This window comes from Peromyscus maniculatus, chromosome 23 (assembly GCF_049852395.1).
Source record: "Peromyscus maniculatus bairdii isolate BWxNUB_F1_BW_parent chromosome 23, HU_Pman_BW_mat_3.1, whole genome shotgun sequence".
Taxonomy (NCBI): Eukaryota; Metazoa; Chordata; class Mammalia; order Rodentia; family Cricetidae; genus Peromyscus; species Peromyscus maniculatus.
In genome coordinates this window covers 46,104,852-46,132,359 of record NC_134874.1, presented here as the reverse complement: position 1 = coordinate 46,132,359, position 27,508 = coordinate 46,104,852, and the positions used below count along the sequence as shown (strand labels likewise).

At 51.0% G+C, this 27,508-nt stretch overlaps 1 protein-coding gene across 6 annotated transcripts in view; it reads right to left on the bottom strand.

Annotated features, from left to right (window-relative positions):
• Positions 1 to 26,636, bottom strand: part of Slc29a4 (solute carrier family 29 member 4) — a 32,312-nt gene extending 5,676 nt beyond the window's left edge. The window contains exons 1-7 of one of the 6 annotated variants that reach the window (XM_042268600.2): positions 16,748 to 16,946; positions 13,304 to 13,411; positions 12,138 to 12,317; positions 4,997 to 5,128; positions 4,101 to 4,214; positions 3,322 to 3,450; positions 2,172 to 2,246 (exon numbers count right to left, since the gene is read on the bottom strand). In XM_042268600.2, coding sequence (XP_042124534.1) covers positions 2,172 to 2,246; positions 3,322 to 3,450; positions 4,101 to 4,214; positions 4,997 to 5,128; positions 12,138 to 12,306 — 619 coding nt within the window. In that variant the 5' untranslated portion in view covers positions 12,307 to 12,317; positions 13,304 to 13,411; positions 16,748 to 16,946. Of the gene's footprint in view, positions 1 to 2,171; positions 2,247 to 3,321; positions 3,451 to 4,100; positions 4,215 to 4,996; positions 5,129 to 12,137; positions 12,318 to 12,429; positions 12,741 to 13,303; positions 13,412 to 16,747; positions 16,947 to 26,537 lie in introns of those variants that run through there. The other 5 variants (XM_015986312.3, XM_076561349.1, XM_006992675.3 and 2 more) reach the window with 5 other exon arrangements.
• Positions 26,637 to 27,508: the final 872 nt, after the last annotated feature.

Genomic DNA, 27,508 nt, shown 5'->3' with positions numbered 1-27,508 from the left:
GGGGCAGCATCACTGAGCTTTTGCTGGGTATCCTGCCCTGAGGTACTCCACAGGGAGGACACAAGGCCCTGCCTTCCTAGGCTTAATGGAGAGAGGCCACAGATAAGCCATGGAAACACACAACAGTGGTACAGGGTGTACACTGTGGCAGAAGACGTGTCCAGAGGGGAAGGATCAGAGTAGCGTTCCCTGCGAGGGGACTGGAGAGCCAGGCACACAGACTGAGAGTGAGCACTCCAAGTGAATAACAGTCATAAGGGTGTGTGAAACACCGAAAGGTTCCCACCCCCACCCCCAGCAGGGACCGGCTGGAGGAGGGTGTCAGGGTCAAGGCAGGCAGGACTGCAGCAGAGAGCAGGTAGAGTTTTGCTTAAGTGAACCTACAGCTGCAGAGCAGTGTGGGGCAAGACTAGTCATGTCCGCCATGAGCTGATGGAGATGGGCAGGGCTCTAAGTAAGTCTGTTTTGAGGGGCTCTTGGCTACCAAATCAGTACACCAACACCATCCTGATGGGCTAGCCACACTGATTCCACCACAAAATCTACTGGTTTGGGTTAGGAATGTGGCTCAGTTGGTAGAGTGCTTATTAAACATGTGTGATGTCCTGGGTTCTACTTCCAACCCTTGGTAAAGAGAGTGTGGTGAGGCCAGGTGGTGGTGGCACACTCCTTTAATCCCAGCACTTGGGAGGCAGAGCCAGGTGAATCTCTGTGAGTTCGAGGCCAGCCTGGTCTACAGAGCGAGATCCAGGACAGCACCAAAGCTACACAGCTACATAGAGAAACCCTTGTCTCGAAAAAACAGAAGAAGAAGAAGGAGAAGAAGGAGAAGAAGGAGAAGAAGAAGAAGAAGAAGAAGGAAGAGGAGGAGGAGGAGGAGGAGGAGGAGGAGGAGGAGGAGAAGAAGAAGAAGAAGAAGAAGAAGAAGAAGAAGAAGAAGAAGAAGAAGAAGAAGAAGAAGAAGAAGAAGAAGAAGAAGAAAGAGAGAGAGAGAGATGGCACATGCCTGGAATCCCAACACTTGGGAGTTGGAAACAAGAAGATCACAAGTTCAAGGTCATCCTCAGCTATATTGAAGCCAGCCTGAGCTATATGAGACCCTCTCTCAAAACAACAACAACAAAAATCTGCTGGCTTGCAAAGCCACCTGTGTGCTGACCACCTTCCAGAAGTCAGCTCTAGGTGGTGTGGTTTGATGTTCCAGGCAATACATTGCAGAAGAAGCCAAGATTCAGAGAGCAGCCCCTGAGGATGATGATGGTTGGGCCCAGCTTTTTGCTGGGTTGTGACCAGCTATGGAATAGAGGGTGGGATGGGACACACTTGGAGTCCTCCTGGAGGGCATGTCCAGAGGTCTTTTGAGGTCTGGACATTGGGTAAATTTCAGACTTGTGCAAGGGTGCTGGGTATCAGAAAGGGGCATCTGGGGTGTGCCTTGGCAGACAAAAGGGTTTAAGTAGCAGAGTGATAAGCAAGGGTGTCTGGTGGCGCTGGATAGGGGGAATTTGAGGAGGATTTGGTCCTGAGTGCACACACAGACACACAATTTTGCAAATTTCTAAAATTGAAACACTCCCTCCTAAAGGAAGGAGGGAGGTTCAAAAGACTCAAGAAATAAAGATTAAAAGTCTAGCTGAACCACATGAGATTCTCAAGGCCCCTCCGGAAGGTTATCCAAGCAGTAGTCACACTCGCTGGGGGGAGGAGAGTCTCCCGCCAGCAGCAGAGCTGTCTGCAGGCTCTGCCAGGAGCCCAGGCACAGTTTCCCCGAATTAACACGGTGATGCTCCTGTAAGTCAGTCCTAACAAACTCACAGGGGCCGCAAAGCTAGCCTGGGTGGCTTGGGTTTTGGTATACCAATGGTGTCTTATCTGGAGCGAGCAGACATTTGATTACATCTCTCTGGAAAAAAATCACAGTGGGTACGCAAATATCCCCAACTGCACACTCACTGGAACTGTGGCTCTCATGCTCCAAAGGAATTCCACCCTCTAGGACCCAGGCACACATAGGTGTGCACACGTGGCCCTCCCGCCTGTCGGGCCATCCCTTGCCATCGACAGTCACCACCCCCAATCCAGCATGTGTAGAGCTTTCTGGCACACTTCCCTAACTAGGGCATGCCCGGTAGGCTTCCCAGACTGAGGCCCCTGGGGGTCTCGATACTCACTCTCTCCAGTCATCACCCCCTGCGTGTACCTCTTGGGCAGTAATCCTGTGTAGCCATAGAAGCTAGATTGCTGCACTTAAGAGAGAGAGGGAGGAAGTGGTCAGGTATCGTTTGACACAGAGGCAATGTGGACCGCCCGTGCTGTGTTGGCACTGGAGGACAGGTGCCCAGAGAGCCTAACACTAGAGCGGCGGTGAGACTTAACACAGCAACACGGGAAGGAAACAGTGTTGCCCTGAACATAGCACACAGAGCAGCCACCCCCCTGCCCCTGGGGTTCAAGGCCACTGACAAGTGCTGTCTGATGCAAGTGGAGATGATACCTGTCCCTTGCTGGATGACACAGGGCAAACTTACTCTCAGCCTTTTTTTCCAGTAGTGATGGTAGAGGCTATCGGTTGAAATGGGGCTGTCAACCTAAATCTCTGAGTGGCTGTATGGAACACAGCTCCTGCCCCATTTCTGATGGGGTTGGACCATGTAGTAAAAATAAGGGAGAGCCGGGCGGTGGTGGTGCAGGCCTTTAATCCCAGCACTCGGGAGGCAGAGCCAGGCGGATCTCTGTGAGTTCGAGGCCAGCCTGGGCTACAAAGTGAGTTCCAGGAAAGGCGCAAAGCTACACAGAGAAACCCTGTCTCAAACCCACCCCTACCCCCCGCCCCCCAAAAAAGCAAGGGAGAGCTGAGTGTGTGGATGTACACACATAATGTCAATACTTGGGAACTGGAGGCAGCAGGATTAGGGGTTCAAAGCCAGCCTGGACTGCTCGAGACTGTCTCAGTAAAAAAGAGGGAGTGAGCTTAGCTAGTACAAGAGGTTGCCTGGCATCCATGATGCCCTGGGTTCTGTGCCCAGCACTCCATGATATGGGTGTGGGGGTGCATGCTCGTGATCCTAGCATGAAGGAGGTAGAGACAGGAGAATCTGGAGTTCAAGAAAACCAGGGGGCTGCACTCCAAACCTGTGCCACATGAGAGTCACCTTGGTGCCTGTGTGTGCATGTGTGTGGTGTGTACACGTGCTCTGGTGTATTCATAGACACACGGCCAGCACCTGGACTGACTCACCTTGTAGAGTGTGTTACCTGTACAACAGGGCTACAGAACACTTAGGCTTAGCCCTTCTGGTGCATCCTGGCCCCACTCCCTACCTGTGCATCCAAAGGCCACAGTACCCACAGCGGCCAGGTTGATGGCGTAAGCCTGGTCGTGAGAGAAGAGTTGAAGCCACACATCACATATGCTGATAAAGAGCAAGGGACCCAAGGCGAGGAGGTAGCCTGCAGGGAGCAGAGAAGTCGTGAGGGTCACGGTGAGCGCCAGGTGGGCGCTCCTCGCCTCACCCCACTTTCCAGAGAGCTATGTCTCAGACACTGTGGCTACCTGTCCCCAGAATATTAGGTAGGTAGAAGACTCCAGGAGAGTCTACAGGGAAATTCTGAGGGCTTTCTGGAGGAGTAGTCATCGGAGCTGAGCCTTGAAGCTGCAAGCCACTGTGCAGGGGGATGGACAGAGGGGAGAGCTTATGTAGGGATCTAGGGCTGTAACTTAGGGGTCACAAGAGCCTGTGGAAGCGTTTGCCATTGTACTGGCAAGTGGCCTGATGCTGACTTCCATGCGCAAAGCCCACAGTGGTCTAGAAATAGCACGTGTGGAGCTGGAGAGATCACTCAGCAGTTGGGAGCACTGGCTGCTCTCCCAGAGGACCTGGGTTCAATTCCCAGCACCCATATGTCAGCTCACAACTGTCTGTAATTCTAGTTCCAGGGGATATGACTCCTTCACACCAATGTACATAAAATAAATTATTAAAAATAAGGAAAAAGCATGTGTTTCACAGACAAGGCTAGGAAGCTGGGTGGGCAGGTGCCATGGGCTCGGAGGCGCTTGGAGCCTCTGGGAGGGGACAGCACAGGGTAGCTTTGAATACCTGTGGTGATCCTAGTGTGCAGGTTCAGCCTCTCCACCACAACGTTGTTTAGAAGCACAGCCGCCAACGCCACCAAGATATAGGTGAGGCTCATGTCGAACACAATGGAGGTCCCTGGATATGAGAGGGACAGTGACTGGGACTTCCAACCTCGGCACTCACCCCTGCAAGGGCTCTTCACTCTCCCCCAGGGGCTGATTGCTCAGAGTGAATCAGTGGCTACCCTGAGGAGAGGAGATTCCCAAACTTGACAGTTGTCCCTCGGCCTGCCATGTTGGTCCCTGGGTAACTCAGCCTCCACACGTAGGTCCATAGCCTACCTTTCTTCCCTGTCGAGGTTCAAATGTGAAATGTCCCCATGGGCTCACACGCTGGAACACTTGGTCCCCAGCCGGTGATGCTGTTTGAGAAGGCTGCAGACCCTTTAGGGGGTGGAGCCCCACTGGAGGATGTCAGTCACCAGGGAGGGTCTTGGGATTTTACAGGGGGAACCACTTCCAGCTCGCTCTCTGCTTCCGGAGTGTGACTACAATGTGACCAGCCAGCCCCCCACTCCCTCCACCAAGCCTTCCCAGTCTTCTCTCTCAGGGTGGACCACATCCAGCAAACCGTAAGTCAGAACAAGTCCCTCTCTCCCTTCAGTGGCTTTTGCCAGGCCTTTTACCATAGCCACAAGAAAGTAACAACTACATTCTCCAGATAAAGGCCACGCCACAGTTACTCATCCACCCAGCTTGGTACAGTTCCCTGCTGGGTCCCCAAAAACCACATCCAAAGTTCTCTCCATACAACATCTCCAAGCAGGAGCCCACCCCTTGGGATTCCCAGAAGGCCCTGGCCCAGGCAGAGGGTACTGAGCTGCCTTTGAGGGCAGTGCAGATGGCAGAGGGACTCACCTGGGTACTTGTGGTGAAGATAGTCCACATCAGTGATGAAGCTGTTGTATGGTAGTAGGAAGCCCACACCAGCCAGCAGCATGGCAAAGTAGATGGCATGGTAGCGGTCATCTGGCACAGGCTCCTCTACCGCTAAGTGGGGAGACACCAGGAGAGACTAGTGAGCACACTCAGGCTGTGGCCAGTGCACAGGGGAGCCATCTGCCACCACCACAGCCACTGTTGACGACTAGGGCCCCAGCCTTCCACATCATTATCTTTAAGGCCACAAACATCACAGCCATAATGATACCTAATCTATTTTTCAGTGTGTGTGTGTGTGTGTGTGTGTGTGTGTGTGTGTGTGTGTGTGTGCACTCTCACTCGCAGAAACAGAGGGCATCCCATTTCCTAAAGTTAAAGTTACAAGCAGTTGTGAGCCACCTGATGTGGGTGCTGGAAACTGAACTTGGGTCCTCTGGAAGAGCAGAAAGAACTCTTAACCTCTGAGCCTGGTGTGGTGGCACATGTCTTTAATCCCAGCACTCTGGAGGTAGAGGCAGGTGGATTACAGATGTGCACTACTGTGCTGGTTTTTTATGAGTTCTGGGGTTTGAACTCATATCCTCATACTTGCTTGGCAAGTGTTTTACTCATTGAACCACTTCCCCAGGCCTGCTGATAGCCAATCTTGATTGTCAAGTAGACGGGGTTTAGACTCATGGTGGCCATGTCTGTGAGAGAGTATCTAGATGGGGTTAAATGAGATGGTAAAACCCACCCTGAACGTGGGTGACATCAATGCCATGGGCTGAGCTGAACAAAGTTCTCTTCTCTCTCTGCTTTCTGACACCAGCTCATGATCCTGAGGTCATGCCTTCTCTGCCACGATGGACTGTATCTTTCAAACTGCAAGCCACAGCAACCCTTCCCCTTCCTTTAAGTGGCCTTCGTCAGGCATTTTGTCACAGCCATGAGACAAGTAACTAACCCAGCCACCATGGCCACCATGAGGGCTGTCACTGTACCTGCTGTCCACCCATCACAACCACCCTGGCCACGGCCACAGGAACAGCAAGCCTGACCAAATAGTGGGGTGGCCTTCTGAAGACCTTGTGATGGGATCAGCCAGTGGCAATGCTTTGTGGGGCTGGCAAGGTCTAATGTTCTAATGCAGTGTCCAGGGTGGGCAGCTGTCTCCCTAGACAGGATGCTGGGGTCCAGGAACCAGGGTGGACATGGCCGTGATACATGGACATGTCCCTTTAACAACTACTGACAAAAATGCTCATTTCTGTCCCTGCTGATCTGGTGGGTTTCTTTCTTACCTTTCTTTTCCTTCTTTCCCCAACTCCCAATAAGACTCCAGGCTGGCCTCCGACTCACCATGTAGCCAAGGATTACCTTGAACTTCTGATACTCCTGTCTCTACCTCCTGAGTGCTGGGATTATAGGCATACACTACCATACTTGATTTTTTTTGATACTAGGGATGGAACCCAGAGTCTCACATATGCTAAGCAAGCACTCTACCAACTAGACTACATACTCATCCCATGACCTAGGGAGTTTCAGATTTGACACCAAGCCATGATGTTTTTATTATTTGGAGCATAAATGCATGCCACTCTGGCCCTGAGTCCCCAGCCAAGGAAGACCTTTGTGGAAGGGGGATTGATCCCAACCATCAAAGGGATGGCAAATTGATGCTGTCTATAGGAATGAGAAAGAATGGGTTCGGGGCCAGGTGTGGTGGCGCAATGCCTTTAATCCCAGCACTCAGAAGGCAGAAGCAGGTGGATCTCTGTGAGTTCGAAGCCAGCCTGGTCTACAAGTGAGTTCCAGGACAGCCAGGGCTGTTACACAGAGAAACCCTGTCTCAAAAAAACAAAAACAAATACAGGAGACCATGCCTGGCGTATGAGAGGGCCTCTTGGCCTCTTGGGGCACTTCCATTCTCTATGTCACAGCTAATGGGAGACCCCAAGAACCCAATGCAATCAGGGTCCCTAATACCCCAAGCCTTCAGAAATAAAGGCTCCGTCACCTGCCAGGACCAGTGCTTTGGGCAGGGAGGTTGCAAAGGCAACCCGAATGGACCAGTGAAAGAGCACATCATGAACATATGCTACGATCACGTGGCTGACATTATGAGTATGTATGTTGGGGGGTGCACATGTAGAAGGTGACATCAGGAGCTTTACTCTATCACTCTTCACCTTATTTTTGAGATAATCTTTCACTGAACCTGGAGCTTACCAATGACAGTGGCTGGCCTGAGAGCCTCAGGGATCCTCCACCTCCCCCAGAGCTGGGACAACAGTTGCTCACCACCACACCTGCTTTGTTTTTGTTTGTTTGTTTTTGTTGTTGTCCTGTTTTGAAATTTTACTTACTTTTATTTTACGTGTGTAAGTGTTTTCATGAGTGTATATTTGTGCACCATATGCATGCTGGTGCCTGTGGAGGCCAGGAGAAGGTGTTGGATCCCCTGGAACCAGAGTTATGGATGGTCATGAGCTTCCATGTGGATGCTGGAATCGGAACCTGGGTGGACCTCTGCAAGAGCAGCCAATGCTCTTAATTGCTGAGCCATCTCTCCAGCCCACACACCCAGTTTTCATACACATTGTGAGGACTGAACTCAGGTCCTTATGCTGACACAGTAAGCATTTTACCCATGAGCCCTCTACCTAGCTGCTATTTTTTTTTTTAATGTATGTGTGTGTACATGCCATAGAATGCATGTGGAGGCCAGAGATGACTTTTGGTAGTCAGTTCTCAATATCATGTGGATTCGCAGATCAGATCCAAGTCATCGGGCTTGGTGACCCACTGAGCCATTGTGCCAGCCCCTAAATATTTTTTATTTACTCTCACATGCCCTTATCAGTAATATAAGATGTGTTCATAGAAGGCTGGAGAGATGCCTCAGTGGGCAGGGGTGAGTGCTGCCCAGCCTGATGACCTGAATTCAATACTCGCAACCCACCTAGTGGAAGGAGAGAACTGATTCCTGTAAGCTGTCCTCTGACCTCCACGACACAGGTGTGCTCTCCACCCCACAAGATAAACAAAGATAACAGACAAATTATGCTTTTTCTTTTCTTTCCCTTTCTCTCTCTCTCTTCCTTCCTTCCTCTCTTCCTCTTTCTTCTTTCTTTCTTCCTCCCTCCCTCCCCCCCCCTCTCTCTCCCTCTCCCTCCCTCCCTCTCCCTCCCTCCCTCTCTCTTTCTTTTGATGTGCTCCAAATTGCTAGGTATATTGTGGTTACAGGACCTGGAAGAATTGTCAGCATCTACCAATGATCTCTGAGGAATGGGCTTACATAGTTTCACGGGCCTAAAGATGGACTGTGTTATGCTTGCTTAGTGGTGGTATGACCCTGATATGGCTTTATTTGGTATGTATGTAAATATGCTTTAAGGAGCTGTGTATGGGAGCTGAGTGGGTAAGTGGTACACTGTGAGGGACCATTTCATAGGCCATCCCAGCAGGCTGAGGCCTGGGGCCTGGTTGTTTATGTGACTTGCTGAGGTGTGACTGGGAAGGGGTCTGGGGAGAAAGTCCCTCTAAAGAGGTCTTTGAGTTCATCCAAGAAGAATATGATTCCGAGTGGCTCTGGCCTAATCAGGTGAGGCTTTTTGGTCTTCTGGGAACTGACCTCAGCCAGGGGTGGGGATGCAGGCCTGTCTGCTTCGTATTCTCTGCTGTGCCCGGGTGTGGTCCCCACTGGGCTCATGTGCTGGAGAAGGCTTGGTCATCGTTGGGGCAATGCAGAGGTCACAGGTGGTTGGATCTTTAAAACGAGTTGATGCTTCTCTGCAAGGAGTGTGCTCTCGCTCTCGGGAGTCTGAGTGAGTGAGCCATCAATAAGCCCGGCATTTCCTGTGACTTGCTCCCATTTCCTGCTTCCCCATGTGACACTGCCCTCAGAATCCCACACTGTGGTGCCAGTCTCCATGAGGCCCTCACAAGAACCAAACAGAAACTGGTGACAAGTTCTTGACTTTCCAGCCACTGGAGGCTTAAAGTGCCTCTATCTTTCATTTTTTTTTTATTTTTAAGATTTATTTATTTATTATGTATACAGTGTTCTGTCTGCATGTATGTCTGCAGGTCAGAAGAGGGCTCCAGATCTCTTTACAGATGGTTGTGAGCTACCATGTGGTTGCTGGGAATTAAACTCAAGACCTATGGAAGAACAGCCAGTGCTCTTAACTGCTGAGCCATCTCTCCAGCTCACCTCTATCTTTTTTTTTTTTTTAAAGATTTATTTATTTATTATGTATACAGTGTTCTGTCTGCATGTGTCCCTGCAGGCCAGAAGAGGGCACCAGATCTCATTACAGATGGTTGTGAGCCACCATGTGGTTGCTGGGAATTGAACTCAGGACCTTTGGAAGAGCAAGCAGTACTCTTAACCTCTGAGCCATCTCTCCAACCCCGCCTCTATCTTTTATAAAGTACCTGGCCTAAGGTATTTTGTTATAGCATCAGAGTGTGCGCTAAGATAATGGCTTCACCGGACCCACTTTAGTAAGCCAATTTCTTATAATAATATCTATAATCTATGTATGTGTACAGATCCATATGATGTCTATAACTATTCTTCCTCCTATTCATCACCCATCTATCCATACATCTTCCATCCATACATCCATTCATCCTGCTGTTTATCCATCCATCCTTCATCCAATTATCCATCATCTTTTTTTTTTTTTTTTTTTTTTTTTTGGTTTTTCGAGACAGGGTTTCTCTGTGTAGCTTTGTGCCTTTCCTGGAACTCACTTTGGAGACCAGGCTGGCCTCGAACTCACAGAGATCCGCCTGCCTCTGCCTCCCGAGTGCTGGGATTAAAGGCGTGCGCCACCACTGCCCAGCCTCCATTTATCCACCATCGAACCACTCATGCATCCCCACATCCATCAACCATGCATCTATCCATATATCCATCCATCCTCCATCTATCTATACACCCTTCATCCATCAGTCATCTATCCATACATCCTCCATTCATGCACTCATCCACCTATCCATACATCCTCCATTCATGCACTCATCCACCTATCCATACATCCTCCATTCATGCACTCATCCATCTATCCATACATCCTCCATTCATGCATCCATCCAACCCACTATTCATCCATCCATCCTTCATCCATCTATCCGTCATCTAACCCTCACCCACCCATTCCTCAGTCATCTTTCTATCCATCCATCTAGCCATTATCTATCTACCCATCATTTTCTATTTATACATCTATACATCCATTCTTCATCCTTCATCATTCATCTAATACCCCTTCCAACTGTCCATCCATCATCCATCTACATTCATGCATCTATATAGCCTCCATTCATCCATCAGCTATATATCCCTCTATCCATCTGCCTATCCATCTACCCAATTTATGATCTATTTACTCTACCTATCCATTCACCCACCCATCATTTAGCTATCTGTCTCTTTATCCACTCTCCCACTCATCCAGCTATCGTTTATCTATTCATCTATCTTTTCAGATACCTATTATTTATTTATTTCTGTTGTTGTTGTTTTGGTTTTTTGTTTGTTTGTTTGTTTATTTTTTCAAGACAAGGTTTCAGGGCTGGAGAGATGGCTCAGAGGTTATGAACACTGGCTGTTCTTCCAGAGGTCCTGAGTTCAATTCCCAGCACCCACATGGTGCCTTACAGCCATTTGTAATGAGATCTGGCTCCCTCTTCTGGCCTGCAGGGATACATGCAAACAGAATACTGTATACATAATAAATAAATAAGTCTTAAAAAAAAAAAAAAAAAAGACAAGGTTTCTCTGTAGCCTTGGCTGTCCTGGAACTCACTCTGTAGACCAGGGTGGACTTGAACTCACAGAGATCCACCTGACTCTGCCTTCTGAGTGCTGGGATTAAAGGCATGCACGGCCACTGCCCAGCCAGTTGTCTATTATTTATTTGGTTTTTTTAAGACAAAGTTTAGTTATGCATCCCAGGTGGTCTAGGGTATTAGCAATCCTATCTCAGCTTCCCAGAAGCTGAGATTATAGGTGTGAGTCATTATACCTGGCCTTCTATCAGCCATCCATCCCTCCCTCCATCCATCATCTATCTGTCTGTCTGTCTATCTATCATCTATCTATCTATCTATCTATCTAATCATCTGTCAATCATTTATCTGTCTATCTTCTATCCATCATCCATCTATCTCTCTTTCAATCATCTATCATCTTCCTTCCTTCCTTTCTTCTGTCTAGCATTTCCTGACTCTCTTTCTCTAACTGAACCCTGGTTGATATAGCCTCCACCACTAAGAGCACCATAACTGCAGCCTTTACAGTTCAAGTCAGCATTGATGCCCGAGCACCGTGCACCACATATCCCTGTCTGCCAGGGCCCTTCCGCCACCATGTCTATTGTCATCCTTGGGGGCTGGCACTGAAGTGACTCCGCCCCTCTGCACCGGAGCAGGTGCTCTTCATAACCCAACATGGGGCTCAGCCAGCAGAACTCCACCAAGAACGTTTCTGAGCCAGAAACAGAACTACAGCAAACAACCAGCTGCACAAAATGCAAAAAAAACCTCACAGGTGGTTCCTGAGTTCCCAGGATGGTGCTAAGGGACACTACAGTTTGCTGCAGTTACAGTTGCTTTGAGGCCTGCACTGGGCACAGTCCTTCAAGCATGCACAAAGTCCCCAAGCAGGCTAGAGATAGGGGCAGAACTGAACCTGAACCCGTCCCACCCCAGACCTGCTCTGCAAGTCCAGTTGCAGAGTAGGTTGGGACAGCCCTTTAGTTTGGGGAAACAGGCTCAGGGATGTTTTAGGTCTCTGCCCCAGATCACACAGTGGAACTGAGAAGCAGCGATTTGAACTTCCTATCCAAGCCTCATTGCCTACAGCCAGGAACAGTTTGCTTTGAAGAACAAAAGAGAAGGAAACTCTACAGCCATGGCCTGTCTCTGGGGATGGCCACTAGCAGAGGCACATGACACAGTGCAGAACTGGACATCGGTTGTAATTGTTACCCTAGCCACCTAACCCTGACTGAGTCTCTTAGTCTCCATGACAACCTGAGGTTCCTGCTGCCCCAAAGACTGACTGGAGGCCACCGTGTGGCCAGTCATGGCCCTGAGGAAGACAGTGTCACTTACTCACCAGAATCTGTGAAGGTAGGGACAACCCTGACTCTGACACTTGGATCCTGAGCACCCTCTGCTGTTGTCTCCAGCTGGAAGTTGTCAAAGCTGAAACTTGTCACCACACTCTGGCCAGATGTGGCTGCCATGCAGGGCTCCTTGAGGCGCTGGCTTCCAATGGAGCCCATGGCAATTCACACTGTGAGGAAAGGAGATGAGGCAGAAAAAGTGGTAAGGGGAGGAGACACCATGTTCCCACAGCTAAGTCATCAGGCTGCATGCCCAGGGCCATCCTGTCATTCATTCCTTACCCATTTGTTTACTTGTTTTAACATATTTTGCTGAACTGGGGATGAAGCTCAGAGACTCATACACGCTATATAGGTGCTCTACAGTTAAGCCACGCCCCTAGTCCCTCACTGGGGGATTCTAGGCAGGTGCTCTACAGTTAAGCCACGCCCCCAGTCCCTCACTGGGGGATTCTAAGCAGGTGCTCTACAGTTAAGCCACGCCCCAGCCCCTCACTGGGGGATTCTAAGCAGGTGCTCTACAGTTAAGCCACGCCCCAGCCCCTCACTGGGGGATTCTAGACAGGTGCTCTACAGTTAAGCCACGCCCCCAGTCCCTCACTGGGGGATTCTAGGCAGGTGCTCTACAGTTAAGCCACGCCCCCAGTCCCTCACTGGGGGATTCTAGGCAGGTGCTCTACAGTTAAGCCACGCCCCCAGTCCCTCACTGGGGGATTCTAGGCAGGTGCTCTACCACTGAGATATATCTGCTTTGTTTTGAGATAGGATTTTCTCTGCATCCCAGGCTGGCCTAGAACTTATGATCCTCATGCTTCAGCCTCCCAGAGCTGGGAATACAGGAATGTCCTACCACACATGTCTTTATTTCTCCCATCATTTAAAAATATATTTTTAAAAATATCTTATTATTTTAATTATATGTGTGTCTGTGTCCATCAGTGCTGGTTCCTGAGGAATTCAAAGGGCTCAGATCCCCCTTAGAACTGGAGTTTTGATCAATATTGAGCCACCTGACTTGGGTGCTGGGAACCAAACTTGGATCCTCTGCCAGAACAGTACATGCTCCTAACTGCTGAGACATCTTTCCAGCCCTGTTTCTCCTTTGATGTTTCATCATGAAGGATACAAGCTCAGCAGTGAGGTGATGTGACCTTGCCTGTTGCTATGGAAACCGGATGGTAAGAACAGAGACTACAGCCCAGGAGCCCAGTTCAGAGGTCTTTGTCCCAAGAGCAGCTAGGTGGCCTTCGAGCAGGAGAAAACCCTGGGCAAAGGAGACATACACAGACAGAGTGGAAAAATAAATTGAAGTTGGAATGCCAGGACCCAGTGAGCAATCAGAAACAATGGGTGACATTACAGAGACTGTTCGCCAGCCGAGAGCTGCAACTGTCTCACTCATCCTTTCCCTCTGAGAGGAAGGTGCCGCTACGCGTTCCTCAGTCAGCCAACAGAAGTGAGCGATGCAGGGTAACAATGCTCACTCTGCTCTTGTGGGCAGAAAGTAGTAGAGTCCAGAATCCAACCCAGGTTTGTGTGATAATGTCTTTCTGGGACACTGAACTATAGCTACAGCTCCCCAAGGAGATTCTAGGCAGGTGCTCTACCACGGAGCCACACCCCAGCCCCTCACTGGGGGATTCTAGGCAGGTGCTCTACCACTGAGTCACACCCCAGCCCCTCACTGGGGATTCTAGGCAGGGGCTCTACCACTGAGTCACACCCCAGCCCCTCACTGGGGGATTCTAGGCAGGGGCTCTACCACTGAGCCACACCCCAGCACCTCACTGGGGGATTCTAGGCAGGTGCTCTACCACTGAGTCACACCCCAGCCCCTCACTGGGGGATTCTAGGCAGGTGCTCTACCACGGAGCCACACCCCAGCACCTCACTGGGGGATTCTAGGCAGGGGCTCTACCACTCACCCACACCTATTGCACTCTTTCTTGCCTCACTGTTTCTTGCTTCAGTTCAGAGCTGCAGTTCTGTCCTTATCTTTGGAGAAAAGGGAACCCATGGCTGGGAAAAGCCCTGATACCTGGGTAACCTTGCGTACATAGAGTGTCTAGCTTTTCTCAGATAAATTTTAAAACACTGTTGAAAATTTGATCTGAAAAACAAAAAGATCCATACCCTTCCTAGAGCATGAGACATACACAGAGATGGGAACATCGCAGCGCTGGTCAGATCATGGACATAGACAGCTTCTCTTTCTCAGCAAGCACACATGAGAGAGGCCATGGAAGAAGCTGAGGCCCCCATCCCTAAGGGACCCCACCTTTCGGAACTACATCAATTATTTCTGTACCTGTGGCACCAGCATGCCCTGTGCCATAGCCACCTGTTTTCATTTCTTTGCCAGGTCATTTCTGCAGCTCTTCTGCCTCAGTTTACCTCTTTCCCAGAGCCCAAGGTTGGTTCTTCCCACTAGTTACCAAATCCTCTTCCTGAATATATCTTCTCTCCATTCTCTCTCAACAGAGTTGTGTTAGGGTCAGGGACCAAGACTGGAGTCTCTTTGGGGCCTTGGAGCCCAAAGCATACTTAAGCTCTGGGGCCCAAGGAACTTCCCATATTTGTGGCTGACCCAGAGGTAACTAGTACTCATTAACAAGAGGCTGGGAAGCCAGGTGAACCTCCCCTCCAGGCTCAAGACTTTCCTAAGGGGCCCCTCTCCAGCCACTCTGGTCCTAGTAACAGCATCTGGAATTGGGAGAGACTTAGAAAGACTTAGGGCATAGCTGGCCTGGGCTTGAATGACAGCGGAGTTGGGTACAATCCTGGTCTTGTTTGTCACTCAGCATACACTTGTCTGATCTCCAAAGAGGTGGGTTAGTGAAAGGCTTAAAGTTACCCAATCGGAATCCAGCCCACCAACCCTCCTCACTAAACAGGAGGGGCTGGGTAAGGGGCCACTGTTGGAATACTATTCACAGTGTCCATGGACCCACTAGTGATAGAGGCTCAGTCCTGGAGGACACCCAGGATCCAAAAAGCCTGGCTCATGTTCAGTAGGGGCTCCTATGATGCAGTCTCCCAGACAAGCCGGACTAGCGTGAGAGGTTTCTGCCTGGCTGAGGCCACACCATCCGGGAAGGCGGATGTATTCGGCATCCTGCCAGGCTGCTTGCTCTGGCTCAGTCAGCGTGGCGGGCAGCTGCCACCCACACTGTCCCCACGGCTTTCATCGCTCTCTTCTCCCAGCCCCCCACATTTAACATGCAGAGTCTTGGATCTTCCCTCGTATATTCACTTCAATTAAATTTTAAGGGTGTGCAGATAGACATGGGAAAGGAAGCTTTTCTCTACACACCTGACTCGGGACCCCTCCGTGCTTGTCACAAAAGCACCGGAGATGACACAGGTCATTTCTTTAGCCTCCAGACCATCCTTGGCACCAGTTCACCCGCCTGGAGAGTGACAGAGTACTTCACAGAGAGGGACTGGTGGTGGGTAGAAAAAGCTTAGCTGCTCACACTTGGTGTTTTAATGCTGATCCAAGCTGCCCCTTAGCACCGAGTGGGCCAAAGAGGGCTCCTAGCTCTCAGCAGTTCTGTCAAACTAGGCACACAGCACACAGCGCCAGTCTGCAGAAGAGATGACCAAGGAGGAGAAGAAGCCAAACAAATCCACAGCCAGACAGCTCCAACTGGACCCTGACCTGGCTGACCACCACCGGCCCCTCCCAGTTGCTGTAGAGATTGTCTCCCAAGCTGCTTGCCCCACACCTGAAGCCAGCAGAAGGGGCAGGGAAACTAAATTTCATTTGAAAAGCCAACCTGCTCAACCTCATCAGGCCTTGAACTTCTGGCTCCAACCACAACTCCTCCTTACTAAATGCCCTTGGATGCCCCTGTCCCGTGCCCTGACATCGTTTAGGGAGTCTCCCTGCGCATCCTAAGACTCCACTCCTCGCTGTAGGATTGTGGGTTTTGAGTCCCTTGGGGGCAGCTCCTCTTTGAGAGGCAGGGAACAGATGAATGTAACATCAGTGCCAGACTGATCAAGGCCTGGGATGTCCGCAGGGCTGAGGGGCAGCTTGGGCCGATCTCCCTCCATGTTTTGGGTTCCTGCACAGTCCCGATACTAGCAGACCCTGATGTTTCTTCCGCAGGCAGCCCCAGCAGAACCAAAGTTGGACCCCGGGCCCACACGGCCCCCAGCAAAGGGGAGACCTCTGGGGCAACTCGGAGGTCGTGACCCAGTGCCCAGGCCCCGCCTCTGCCATAACCTTTCCCAAGAACTAGAACTAGACTGGCTGTACGGAAAGGACAGATGAAAGGAGGTGGGTCCGGAAGGAACTTCAGGTGCAAGAACCCCCTGGGGTGTGACCAAAAGAGCAGGTAGTGCCACGACCCGGCTTGGCCAAGGCCACCTGGGCTTGTCCCCTTCTAGAGCTTGCGTCCTGCGCTCCCAGCTGGGATGCAGGGGATCTGGCACTGGGCGAGAGAACCCCTCTTCCCAGGACAAGGAGTGCGGCAGAGATCCGACTACTGGGAGGGCGGGAGGGGAGGCGGCGCGACTGGGGCTGCGCGCCGCAGACAAAGGCTCCGACAGGTCCCCGCCGGCGTCTCCCCGCCACCTCCTTGGCGACACTCACCTCGGCCGGCCCCAAGCTGGGATCCTCGGTGGCTGCCCGCCGCCCGCGCCCGGACCCTGCGCGCTGCGCCCCGCTCCTCGAGGCTTGGGCCGGGCGCGGCGGGCGTCCTCCTGGGTGTCCCGGTCCGCGGGCCCGGGTCCGCGAGCGCGTGCTGTGGGGGGGCACAGCAGCTGCAGCGAGCAAGCCCGGCCCGTGCCCCGCCCGTCCACATGGCCCCGCCCCCACAGCTCCGCCTACCATATGGCTCCGCCCAAGTCCCGCCTCCAGCAATTCTTTCCACCACCAGACGCCCCGCCCCATCCTTGTGACCCCGCCCCATCACACTTCTCCTACTCCACATGACTCCGCCCAAGTCCCACCTCCAGAGGAGCCTACCACTACCCAGACGCCCCCCCCCCCCGCCCCGTCTCCCTGCCAGCGCTCCACCCAGTATGAATCTGCCCCTAACCCCCACTTTACCTCCTATTCACTCCGCCCCAGCACTATATTCTTTAACCCTGTCCTTCCTATATTCCCCGCCCCATTTTCTTTAACCATGCTCCACCCACTCTACATGGCCCCGCCCCTAGCTCCGCCTCTGAATTGCTCATACTTCACGCTCCCACTTCTCTTGGCTGTCTTCACCCTTGTTCCTTCTGTGCCCTTGGCCGGACCCAACCCAGACCACAGATCCCGTCCTCTATCCCTGCCTTCCACCTCTGCCTGCCTACCTAGCTACACCCCTGTTTTTCCCCACCCTTTGTCCTCCCCGACTCCCTTGATTCCTGCCTGGCTCCACCTTCCTACTTCATTTGCCTAGTCCCACCCTCGTCATTCACACATGTTCCACTCCTTCCTCTGGGCCCACTTTGTCACACCTACCTGGTCTCACCTTCAGGCTTTATATATGACCTGTCCCCCAAACCTGCTAGCTCTGCTCCATCACTTCCCATACGCCCCGCCCCTCGTGACCCCTCCCACAGCCTTCGCACGTGCTCTGCCTCTCTGCCCCGCCTCCCTTCCCCTCCCATGATGTGCTGTCCCCCACCAGCACACACACACACACACACACACACACACACACACACACACACACACAGAGCATGGGCCCATCATTATCCTGTGCCACGGCTTTCAGCGGAAGTGCTGTCCTCTACCCACTCACACCCCACTTGGCTCTACACCCCCATATCTGACAGCCTAGCACAAAGGGTGGGCTTGGTGTCCTAGCTGGCCTTCTTCACTGCCCAACCCCTCCAACCTTCGTGCCTGGGTTTAGTCTCCTGGAGCTTAAGCTTGCTATTTGTGATGTAGACCTGGGGCTTGCTCTGATTGCTGCAAAAGGGTCTGTTCTGACCCTGGCCCTGGCCATGTGCCCTCTGGGGGCCAGTAAAGATGAGGCCAGGAATTAGTGGGGACAGTGTCCTAAGTCCTTACACCCTGTGACCTGTCTGTGGGGACTGGGGGGCTGTCAGGACCAAGGCACAGAGAGATGCCCTTGCTGCATGCTCTCCCCTTGCCTGCATCCCCACTTCATTCTGGAAGTCTGTTTGGTTCGGCCCGTGGCTGGGGTCTTCCTTGTCATCTTGCCAGCCTCCCTCAAAGAGTTCTTGGGGGTGTTTTGTTGTTGTTTGTTTGTTTGGTAGCCTTCCTTTCTGTAGTCCAGGTTGACCCGGAACTCAGGATCCTTGTGCAGGGATGTCAGGAGTGCCTCACCAGACCTGGCTCAATGGAGTGTCATACGTACACTCAAGGACAGCATGTGTCCCCACGGCCTGTTAGAGGTTATGGTGAATTATAATAATCTCAGTGTGAAAGACCCCAAGGCTTCACACAGTCTAAAGCTTTGGCAGTATGGATACAGCTCAACTATGGCACATGTCTGTTATCCCAGCACTTGGGAGGTGATGACAGGAGGATCAGAAGTTCAAGGGCCAGCCTGAGCTACATGAAGTCCTACCCCACCCTATTCCCCAATTAAAACTTTGTGAAGGCATCCTGGAGTACAGGAAGCCACTCTTATTGTCCTGGGTATGGGAAACTTTCAAGCAGTGTTCTCTCCACAAAAAGAAGGGCTAGTGACAGACAGGTATCATGTTCCATCAAATCCCCAAGATGAGACAAGACAGAGTGATGGAGTGGGCTGCAGCACATGACTCTGGGGAAGGAGATGAGCAGCTGTCTAGGTGGCTAGCAAAGAGCACTCTGGGAAAATGGCATTTGAGTTGAGGTACTTGAGTGACTGATGGAAAGGGCCCTAGGGTAATGTGTTGGGGAGGTTTGTGGCCAGGGTGTTTTAGGCAAGAAGAATAGCAAGAACACAGTGCAGAGGATGAGAGAGCTTATTACTCTCAAGTTAGGAGGAGAGGAGCTGGGTGTGGTGCAGTCCCAGCACTTGGGAGGCTGAGGCTGAGACACGATTACCATGAATCCCAGGCCAGCCTGAGCGACAGAAACCTTGCCCTTACTCCTACTCCATAAAGGCAATATATAGGGAACTGAAGGAGGGAGAGGAGGGGAAGTGAAGAGGGGAGGGCAAGAGAGAGGGAGGAAAAATGAGGGGAGGTGGGGTCAGGAACTGAAATCAGACAAGGCCAGGAAGCAGTTGGAGCTTGGGGAGACATTTTGTCATTGGAGGGGATGAGAACAGATCCAGACTTTGACATCCTTGTCTTCCTGAGAGAATGAATCAGGAGGATCAAAAGTTAAGGCTAGCCTGGTTGAAGAGTGAGCTGGAAGCCAACCTAAGCAACTTAGTGGGAATCTGTCTTAAAATGAAAGGTAAGAAGAGGGCTGAGTGTGTGACTCAGTGGTAGAGCACCTGCCTAGAATCCCCCAGTGAGAGGCTGGGGTGTGGCTCAGTGGTACAGCACCTGCCTAGAATCCCCCAGTGAGGGGCTGGGGTGTGGCTCAGTGGCAAAGCACCTGCCTAGAATCCCCCAGTGAGGGGCTGGGGTGTGGCTCAGTGGTAGAGCACCTGCCTAGAATCCCCCAGTGAGGGGCTGGGGTGTGGCTCAGTGGTAGAACACCTGCCTAGAATCCCCCAGTGAGGGGCTGGGGTGTGGCTCAGTGGTAGAGCACTTGCCTAGAATCCCCCAGTGAGGGGCTGGGGGTGTGACTCAGTGGTAGAGCACCTGCCTAGAATCCCCCAGTGAGGGGCTGGGGTGTGGCTCAGTGGTAAAGCACCTGCCTAGAATCCCCCAATGAGGGGCTGGGGTGTGGCTCTGTGGAAGAGCACCTGCTTATCTAAGTACCATCCCTAGTAGTACAAATTAAAGAAGTAAATAAATAGTTCCCTTGCTGGTTCAAGTGTCAATTGGAATAACTCTTCTGGAAAGTACATTGGCCTAAAAACCATGCCTACCCTTTGGTCCAGAAAATCTAATGCAAGGAATTAGTTCTAAATATAGAAAGGCTTTGCATCCTAAGATGCTGGTGGCAATAGCAAGCACCGCGGGTGGCGACGTAGCTGAAGAAGGTGGAGACGTCATGTGCCTCCCAGCAGGAAACAATGTGAATACTGTATTGAAAAACCCAAGAAAATCAGTGGAATCATGAGTGAGCCCTACAGAGAACTCTTAAGTCACTGAGATATGTAGATGGTTAGAAAGGATTTAGAATAACACGGGAAGCAAGCAGTGTGAGAGTGTTAAGCGACACAGAAATAGGGAGTGGGGTGGAATCCAAAAGATAACTTCCACTCTCTCGGTATAGAAAAACCAGAGGAGTCGGGTAAAATGGCTTTCTGGGAAACGATAAATGAGCAGAAATCTGCCATCAGAAGAGAAAGGAACTCGGGGGTTGGGGAGAGGCAAAGTCAGCAAAGTACTTGTTGTATAAGCATGAGGGCCAGAGTTAAAGTCCCCGGAGACCACATAAAAACTGTCGACCTGTGCCTGCAATACCAGCGCTGGGGAGGCAAAGACAAGAGCCCTGGGCTCTTTCTCTAGCCATTCCAGCCAAATCATCTAGCTCCAGGTTCAGTGAGAGACTGTCTCAGCAAATACGCTGGGGTCAACAAGATAGTTCCGCAACACACACACACACACACACACACACACACACACACACACACACACCAAAAGCAAGCAACTTATGTAGAACAAGGCAGAGAGGAGTAATATAAAGAATTCTTGTTTCTCTACTCTCACACACTGGACATTAATGGCTTCAAATAATAATAATAATAATAATAAAAATAATAATAAATTTATTATTTAATAATTAAATTATTAAATTTGTTAAATCCTATGAGAGTTTTAAAGACGATGGAACCCCAATGATATGTAAAAGCAAAAGGAGAAAGAGAGAGAGAGAGAGATTCTTCAACCCAATGAAGATTACCCCAAGAAAATAAGAGCCATTCCATCTTTGAATAGTAGCAAAAAAAAAAAGTCTAAACATAGCTACAAGAATTTAGGGAATTTCAGAAAATAGGAATATGCTACATTGCAAATGACAGAGTGGTCCCTCTAAGGAGTGTTGTTTACTTTTTAAAAATCTTATCCTTTGCCGGGCGGTGGTGGCGCACGCCTTTAATCCCAGCACTCGGGAGGCAGAGGCAGGTGGATCTTTGTGAGTTCGAGGCCAGCCTGGGCTACCAAGTGAGTTCCAGGAAAGGCGCAAAGCTACACAGAGAAACCCTGTCTCGAAAAACAAAAACAAAAACAAAAACAAAAAAAATCTTATCCTTGTGTTTCGTCTGCATATGTATATGCACATCAGTGTGTACCTACTGCCTGAGGAGGCCAGAAGAAGGCATCAGGTCCAGGCCCCCCGAAACTGGAATTACAGCTGTGACTCACCATATGGGTGTTGAGGGTGGAATTCAGGGTCCTCTGCAAGAACAAGTGCTCTTAACCGCTGAGCCATCTTGCCAGCCACAAGATTTTCTTTTTATTTTTAGATATGTGTGTGTGTGTGTGTGTGTGTGTGTGTGTGTGTGTGTGCACGTGCACGTGCATACTCGCACTGAAGATAGAACTCATGGCTTCACATATGCTAGGCAAGTGCTCTACCACTGAGCCACACTCCCAGTAATTCATCACTGACCTACCGGAAGAGGCAAAAATCATATGATTATCTATTTAGTTGCTAAAAAGAAAAGAAAAAAAAAACTTTGATTAAATGTAATATGGCTAGCGATGTAATTAAGTTGGTTGAATAGTTGCTTAGCATGTGTGAAGCCATGAGTTCAATCCCTGGAGCTTCACCAAATGGGGCACGATGGGGTGCACCTGCAGTTCTAACATTTGGGAGGTAAAAGCAGGAGGAACAGAGGGCTAAAGTCATCCTTGGCTCCATAGCAGCTTTGAGGCCAGCCTGAGCTATATGAGACTTTGTCTTCTACTCAAAAAATAAAATAAAAAAAGAAACACACAGGTTCTATGCAAAACACAGCATGATTTCACAAGCCACCTTGGATTCTGGTACCAGAAGGGTTTTATATAGAATCCCTTGCAGATACCAAGGGACAACTGTACATTTTATTCATAGTAGTAAACTGGAGACAGGCCATGTGTTACGAATGGGAGATGGATCAAAGCCTGCAGCAGGTCCACACACGGCGCCCACTCAGAATGTCAAGTTAAGAATTCCTCGTGCGCTGCACCTGTGTGCGCCTCGGATGCATTACTGGAGCTAACAGACAGACACGAGGGAACACATCGCGTGGCCCCATTTCTGTGAATTCCTAGAACAGACTAGAGGACTCTAAGGGAATCAGGTGTTAGCTACCCTCTGAGCGGGAAGGTGGGGCTGTGGGGGAAGTGGAGGCAGTGCTCTGTGTCCTGGGAACGCGTGTCTTGCACATTGTAAGCATTTATCAAAATGCGCAGCAAAAGTGTTGGTCCTGCCTGGTGGTGTGCACTTGTCATTCTGGCACCCCAGAGTCGGAGGCAGGAGGATGAAGAGTTCAAGGTCATCCTTGGTTACACAGGGCATTTGAGACCAGCCTGGGCTACGTGAGACCCATCAACAAAACAAAACAAAACAAAACAAAACAAAAACAAACAGGTGTTTGGAGAAATGACTCAGTAGATATGAGCACTTGCTGTCCAAGCATGAAGATCTGTTAAAAGCCAAGCACTCCTGTAACCCCAGCCCCGTGGAGGTGGTGATGGAGACGGGGGATGATGGCTAGGGCTTGCTGGCTGCCCTGCCTAGCTGTTGGCTAAGTGCAAGACTCTGTCTCAAGGGAGTAAGATAGAGAGTGATAGATAGAGCAGGACTAGGTGATGCCCTCCTACGGCCTCCACACACACGTGCACACACCTGCACTCACATGTACGTATGACACACATGCAAACGGCACACAAAAGTGTGACAGTGCACACCTATAACACTTAGGAGATGTAGGCAGGCTGTTCAGAAGTTAAAGGCCATGGCCCATGGCCAGAAAGAGTCAGCCTGGGTTACAACACACACACACACACACACACACACACACACACACACACGCACGCACGCACGCACGCACGCACGCACACGCACACGCAAATGCAAACGCACACGCACACACACACACGCGCGCACATCCAGGTTCTCCATCGCTCCCTCCTCTCTTCTTTCCTTTTTAAATTTCTCCTTCCATTATGTGGGTTCTGGGATTGAGCTGGGGGCACCAGGCTCGCCGACAAGCCTTTACCCACTGAGCCAACCCACCACTCGCTCAGCTAATAGTTTATTATGAAAACTTTGAACATAAACAAAAGCGAAACGAGTTGCGATGGGTGCTCACAGCCTGTTCTGTTTCTTTTCTCAGCTGTCACCCCACCTCCCCGTTCCACAGCCAGCCTCTGGCCCAACTTACATTTAATACCTTTCAAAGGCCCATGCCTGTCATCCCTGCACTTCAGGGGCTGAGGCAGGAAGATTGCAAGTTCAAAGTTAACCTTGGCTAAATGTTGAAACTGTCAAAGGGAAAAAATGAAGGAAGAAAGGAAAGAAGAAAGGGGGAGAGAGAGCAATTGTAGATGTGGGGGAGAGGATGCTGTACCTGCAAGTTGTCTTTTGACCTCTACAAATGTGCCCTCCCCACAACAAGCAAATGCAAATTTTAAAAGTTAAAAAGAGAGGAAGAGTCCAAGGGTGTCCCCTATCGCACCTCAGAGCTCTTTCAGGTCTGTCCTTTGCCATCTGTTTTCTGCGGACATAAACCTAATTTATTCCCAACTTATTAGCTTAAAGCCATTAGGATCTTTCCCATCAACTCACAAGCAGCCAGAAGCCTGTGTAGGAGGCCTGCTCAGGACATGGGGAGGGAGAGAGGGAGGGCCATTGCCATGGTCACAGCGAGCCAGTGAGGGTGTGGCCTTCATATTGACACCTGCTCTTGTTCAGGGACCGTGGTGCCCAGGGAGCCCTTTCACAGATGACAGCTGGTAGAAGAGGAAGCCAGGGCTCCACTTGGGGGGTCGTGGGTGTTATAATCAGTTACAGTGACACATCCCTGTGACACATTAACTACACTTTTCCTCACAGTAACCCAAAAACTTGGGATTTCTGGGATCCTTTTGGGTGGACCAAGTTCAAGGCATCAAAACCTGGCCTCGGGCAGGGTGTCCCCAGCAGATTTGCCTAGGGACCTGCCCAAGCTGCTGGCTGGAACCTGAGGATCAACTCCTGGGTGGCTTGTCCTCCACTCCAGCACCATGGACAGACTCCTAAGGCCTCCTGGGCAGAAACCAGAGCTTCAGGTAGCTCAGCAGTAAAATGCCCACCTAGACTCCCCAAGGCAGGGGCTGGAGATGTGGCTCAAAGGCACAGGGTTTACTTAGTGTGCAAGAGGCTGTGGGTTCATCCCCAGCCCAGCAAAAAATAATAAAGGCATAATGCTTGCCTAATTTACATAAAGCTCCAGGTTTATTCCCAACACTGGGGCAGAGGGGATAGGGCATTAAAAATCAGTATTTCTAGGGCTGGATAGAGAGCACAGTGGTTAGAACACTACTCTTTCCAGAGGACCCAGATTCGATTCCCAGCATCCACATGGTAGGTAGCTCACAACCAGCTGTAACTCAAGTCCCAGGACATTCAAGGACACCAGGTACATGCATGTGTACAAACATACATGCAGCCAAAACACACATGTACATAAAATTTTTAAAAAATCAGTTTTCCTGTGCAATTCATTCAGATTTGGTTTTTGAAGCACTTGTGTCATAGGCTGTAAGGACACTGTGAAATCCCACGGCACTGTGTATACATTTATCAGGGTGTGTTAGTACATCCTTGTAATTTCAGCAGCTGGGGAGGTGGAGACAGGAGAACCAGGAATTTGGGTACAGTTTGGGCTATACAGTGAGTTCTGGGCTAGCCCTGTCTCAAAAAGAGCAAAGAAATAAAGACAACAAGAAATAAAAATAAAACAAAGAAATGGGAAGAAAAAGAATTTTTAAAATAAAAACAAAGAAAGGGAGGAATGAAGGAAGGAAAGAAAGAAGGAAGGAAGCAACAGAGGTAGGGACTGTCCTGGCAGGGCAAGGATGTGCTGCCTGCCACACACGGCGGGGCTCCGGTGCGGGGGTGGGGGTGGGGGTGGGGGATGGGGCAGGTGGGTTTGCGGGCAAGTGCATCCTTTGCTGGGATCTGCATCTTGCCATTGGGAGGCTATCCATCACAGAGGGCAGTCCAGCTTCTTGTCCAAGTCACACAGTGCAGCAGGACAAATGTCCATCCCTCCCCAGCCCCCAAAATCTGTCCTTCCAATGCTTCCCCGAACCCCACCCCCCAGACTGCTAGGTCCCCTTGCATCAAGCATTTAATGGGACTGAGCCTCCCGGACCGGGACTGGGGAGCAAGGACTGCGGGTACTGCTGGAGGCTGGCTTGGGACCCAGGAGCTGCCTGGCCCAGCTCCAAGGGCTTTTTAGCTGGAAATACCTCTTCATTGCCGGCTGCTGCGGTGTGGCTGGCAGGAGGGGATGGGGTGAAACCCCTCAGGGACACCTAGCCTTGTTGCTGCCCCAGGGGTGCTGACTGCACCCCTTCTCGCTGGCTGTCTTCGGTACTCCTTTGAACTCCGGCTTTCAGGGGCCCGTGGGCAATTCCCCACCCCCCATCCCCCCACCACCGCCCTGCACCAGCCTATCCTTCAAAGCCTAGCTCCCCTGTCCTATGATTTCTTTTTTTCCCTTATCTCTCCTCTTTCTTCTTCCTTCTCCTCCCTCCCTCCCTCTTCCCTTCCTTCCTTGGTACATAGCCCAGACTGCTCTTGAATTTCTGATTCTCCTGCCTCCCCCTCAGTGCTGGAATTCCAGGCATGCCCCACTGTGTCCATCCTGTAGGCTTTTTGTCCGTGTTATTCACAAAGATTCCCCCTCCTGGGGAAGCCTCCCCGCCCCACAGAGAGAGCCTTCTCATCTTCATGCTTGTGCTCCTTCATCTCTAAGTTCCAGCGTCTCTCCTCCTCCAGGAAGCCTCCTGTGTCTTCCCTTTGCCACCGGAATGAGGCCCAGAGAGGGGAAGACATTTACCCAAGGTCACACAGCAGAGGAAATAAGAATGAGCAGAAAAAAGGCTTGGGGGAAAGAGGGTGAAGTGAGACGCCCTGAAATGAACCCCCAGGTGAAGGAAGGAAAGAGCACCAGATTCTCTACAGACTCATCCACTTCCTAGAAGACTCACAGTGTGTCCATTTCACAGTCAAGAAAACTGATGCCAGAGAGCGCCAGCCAGACCCCACGGGAGTGGCTGAGGCAAGACTGATCCCAAGCCTGCCTCGCCTGGCCTGTGCTGCACTCTCTCATGACTCACTGCTGGTCCAGGGCTCCTGGCCCTGTCTGGGACCCCCTGGGCTGGGGTTCACTTACCTGAGTCCACCTGTACTCCCTCCAAGGCTTCTCCTCGTGGTGTCGGGCTCTGTGAGCCACGCACACGCCGCTTGGGAAAGCTCTTCTACTCTCTATTTACAAGAGCGGGCTGCTGAGCGAGTGAGCCAGGGAAAATGTTTGGCTTCCGTGGGTGGGAGCTGGGGCCATCTGTTCCCAGGCGCTGAGAAAACACCGTAACTACAGCCACATGCCCAGCAGAGCCTTGCAGTGTGAGGCCCTGGCACCCACAGGCTGTGCGTCCTAAGGCGGGGCACTGCCCTTCCGTGGGCCTCAGTTTCTGAGTCTATTAAAACCAAGGGTCTCGTCAGCTCTGTGACTCCAGGATACTCTCCCTGGTTCCCTGTGGCTCTGTGCTTACATCCTTTTGGTACACCCTACCCTGTGACACCAAGTGCCCCCAGTGTGGAGAAGGCTGCTGACATCTTTGACAGGACCCTGGGCTACCTAGGACCAGCTTTTAGACTTTTATGACCAGTGCCCTCATTTGTTCCCAGGCTGAAAATAGCTTTATTGTTTCCTCTGAAAATAGAGAGAACCATTTTCCAATCCAAAAATTTATGATGTAGGAGGGTAAATGGAGAGAGATAGTCCCTTCTGTCAGGAGACACATCTGTCGAGGACAGTGACTTTCCAGATGACTCTCTAAATGCTCGCCATGTCTGGGGTCCAGAATGAAGGAGATTGGATTAGATATTTTGAGATCCACATGGGTTGGAGTACATAGCTCAGAGATAGAGCACCTGTCTAGAATGCCCAGTGAGGGGCTGGGGTGTGGCTCAGTGGTAGAGCCCCTGCCTAGAATCCCCCAGTGAGGGGCTGGGGTGTGGCTCAGTGGTAGAGCCCCTGCCTAGAATCCCCCAGTGAGGGGCTGGGGTGTGGCTCTGTGGCAGAGCACCTGCCTAGAATTAACCAATGAAGGTTTGAGGTGGATAAATCAGCAGCAGACTTTT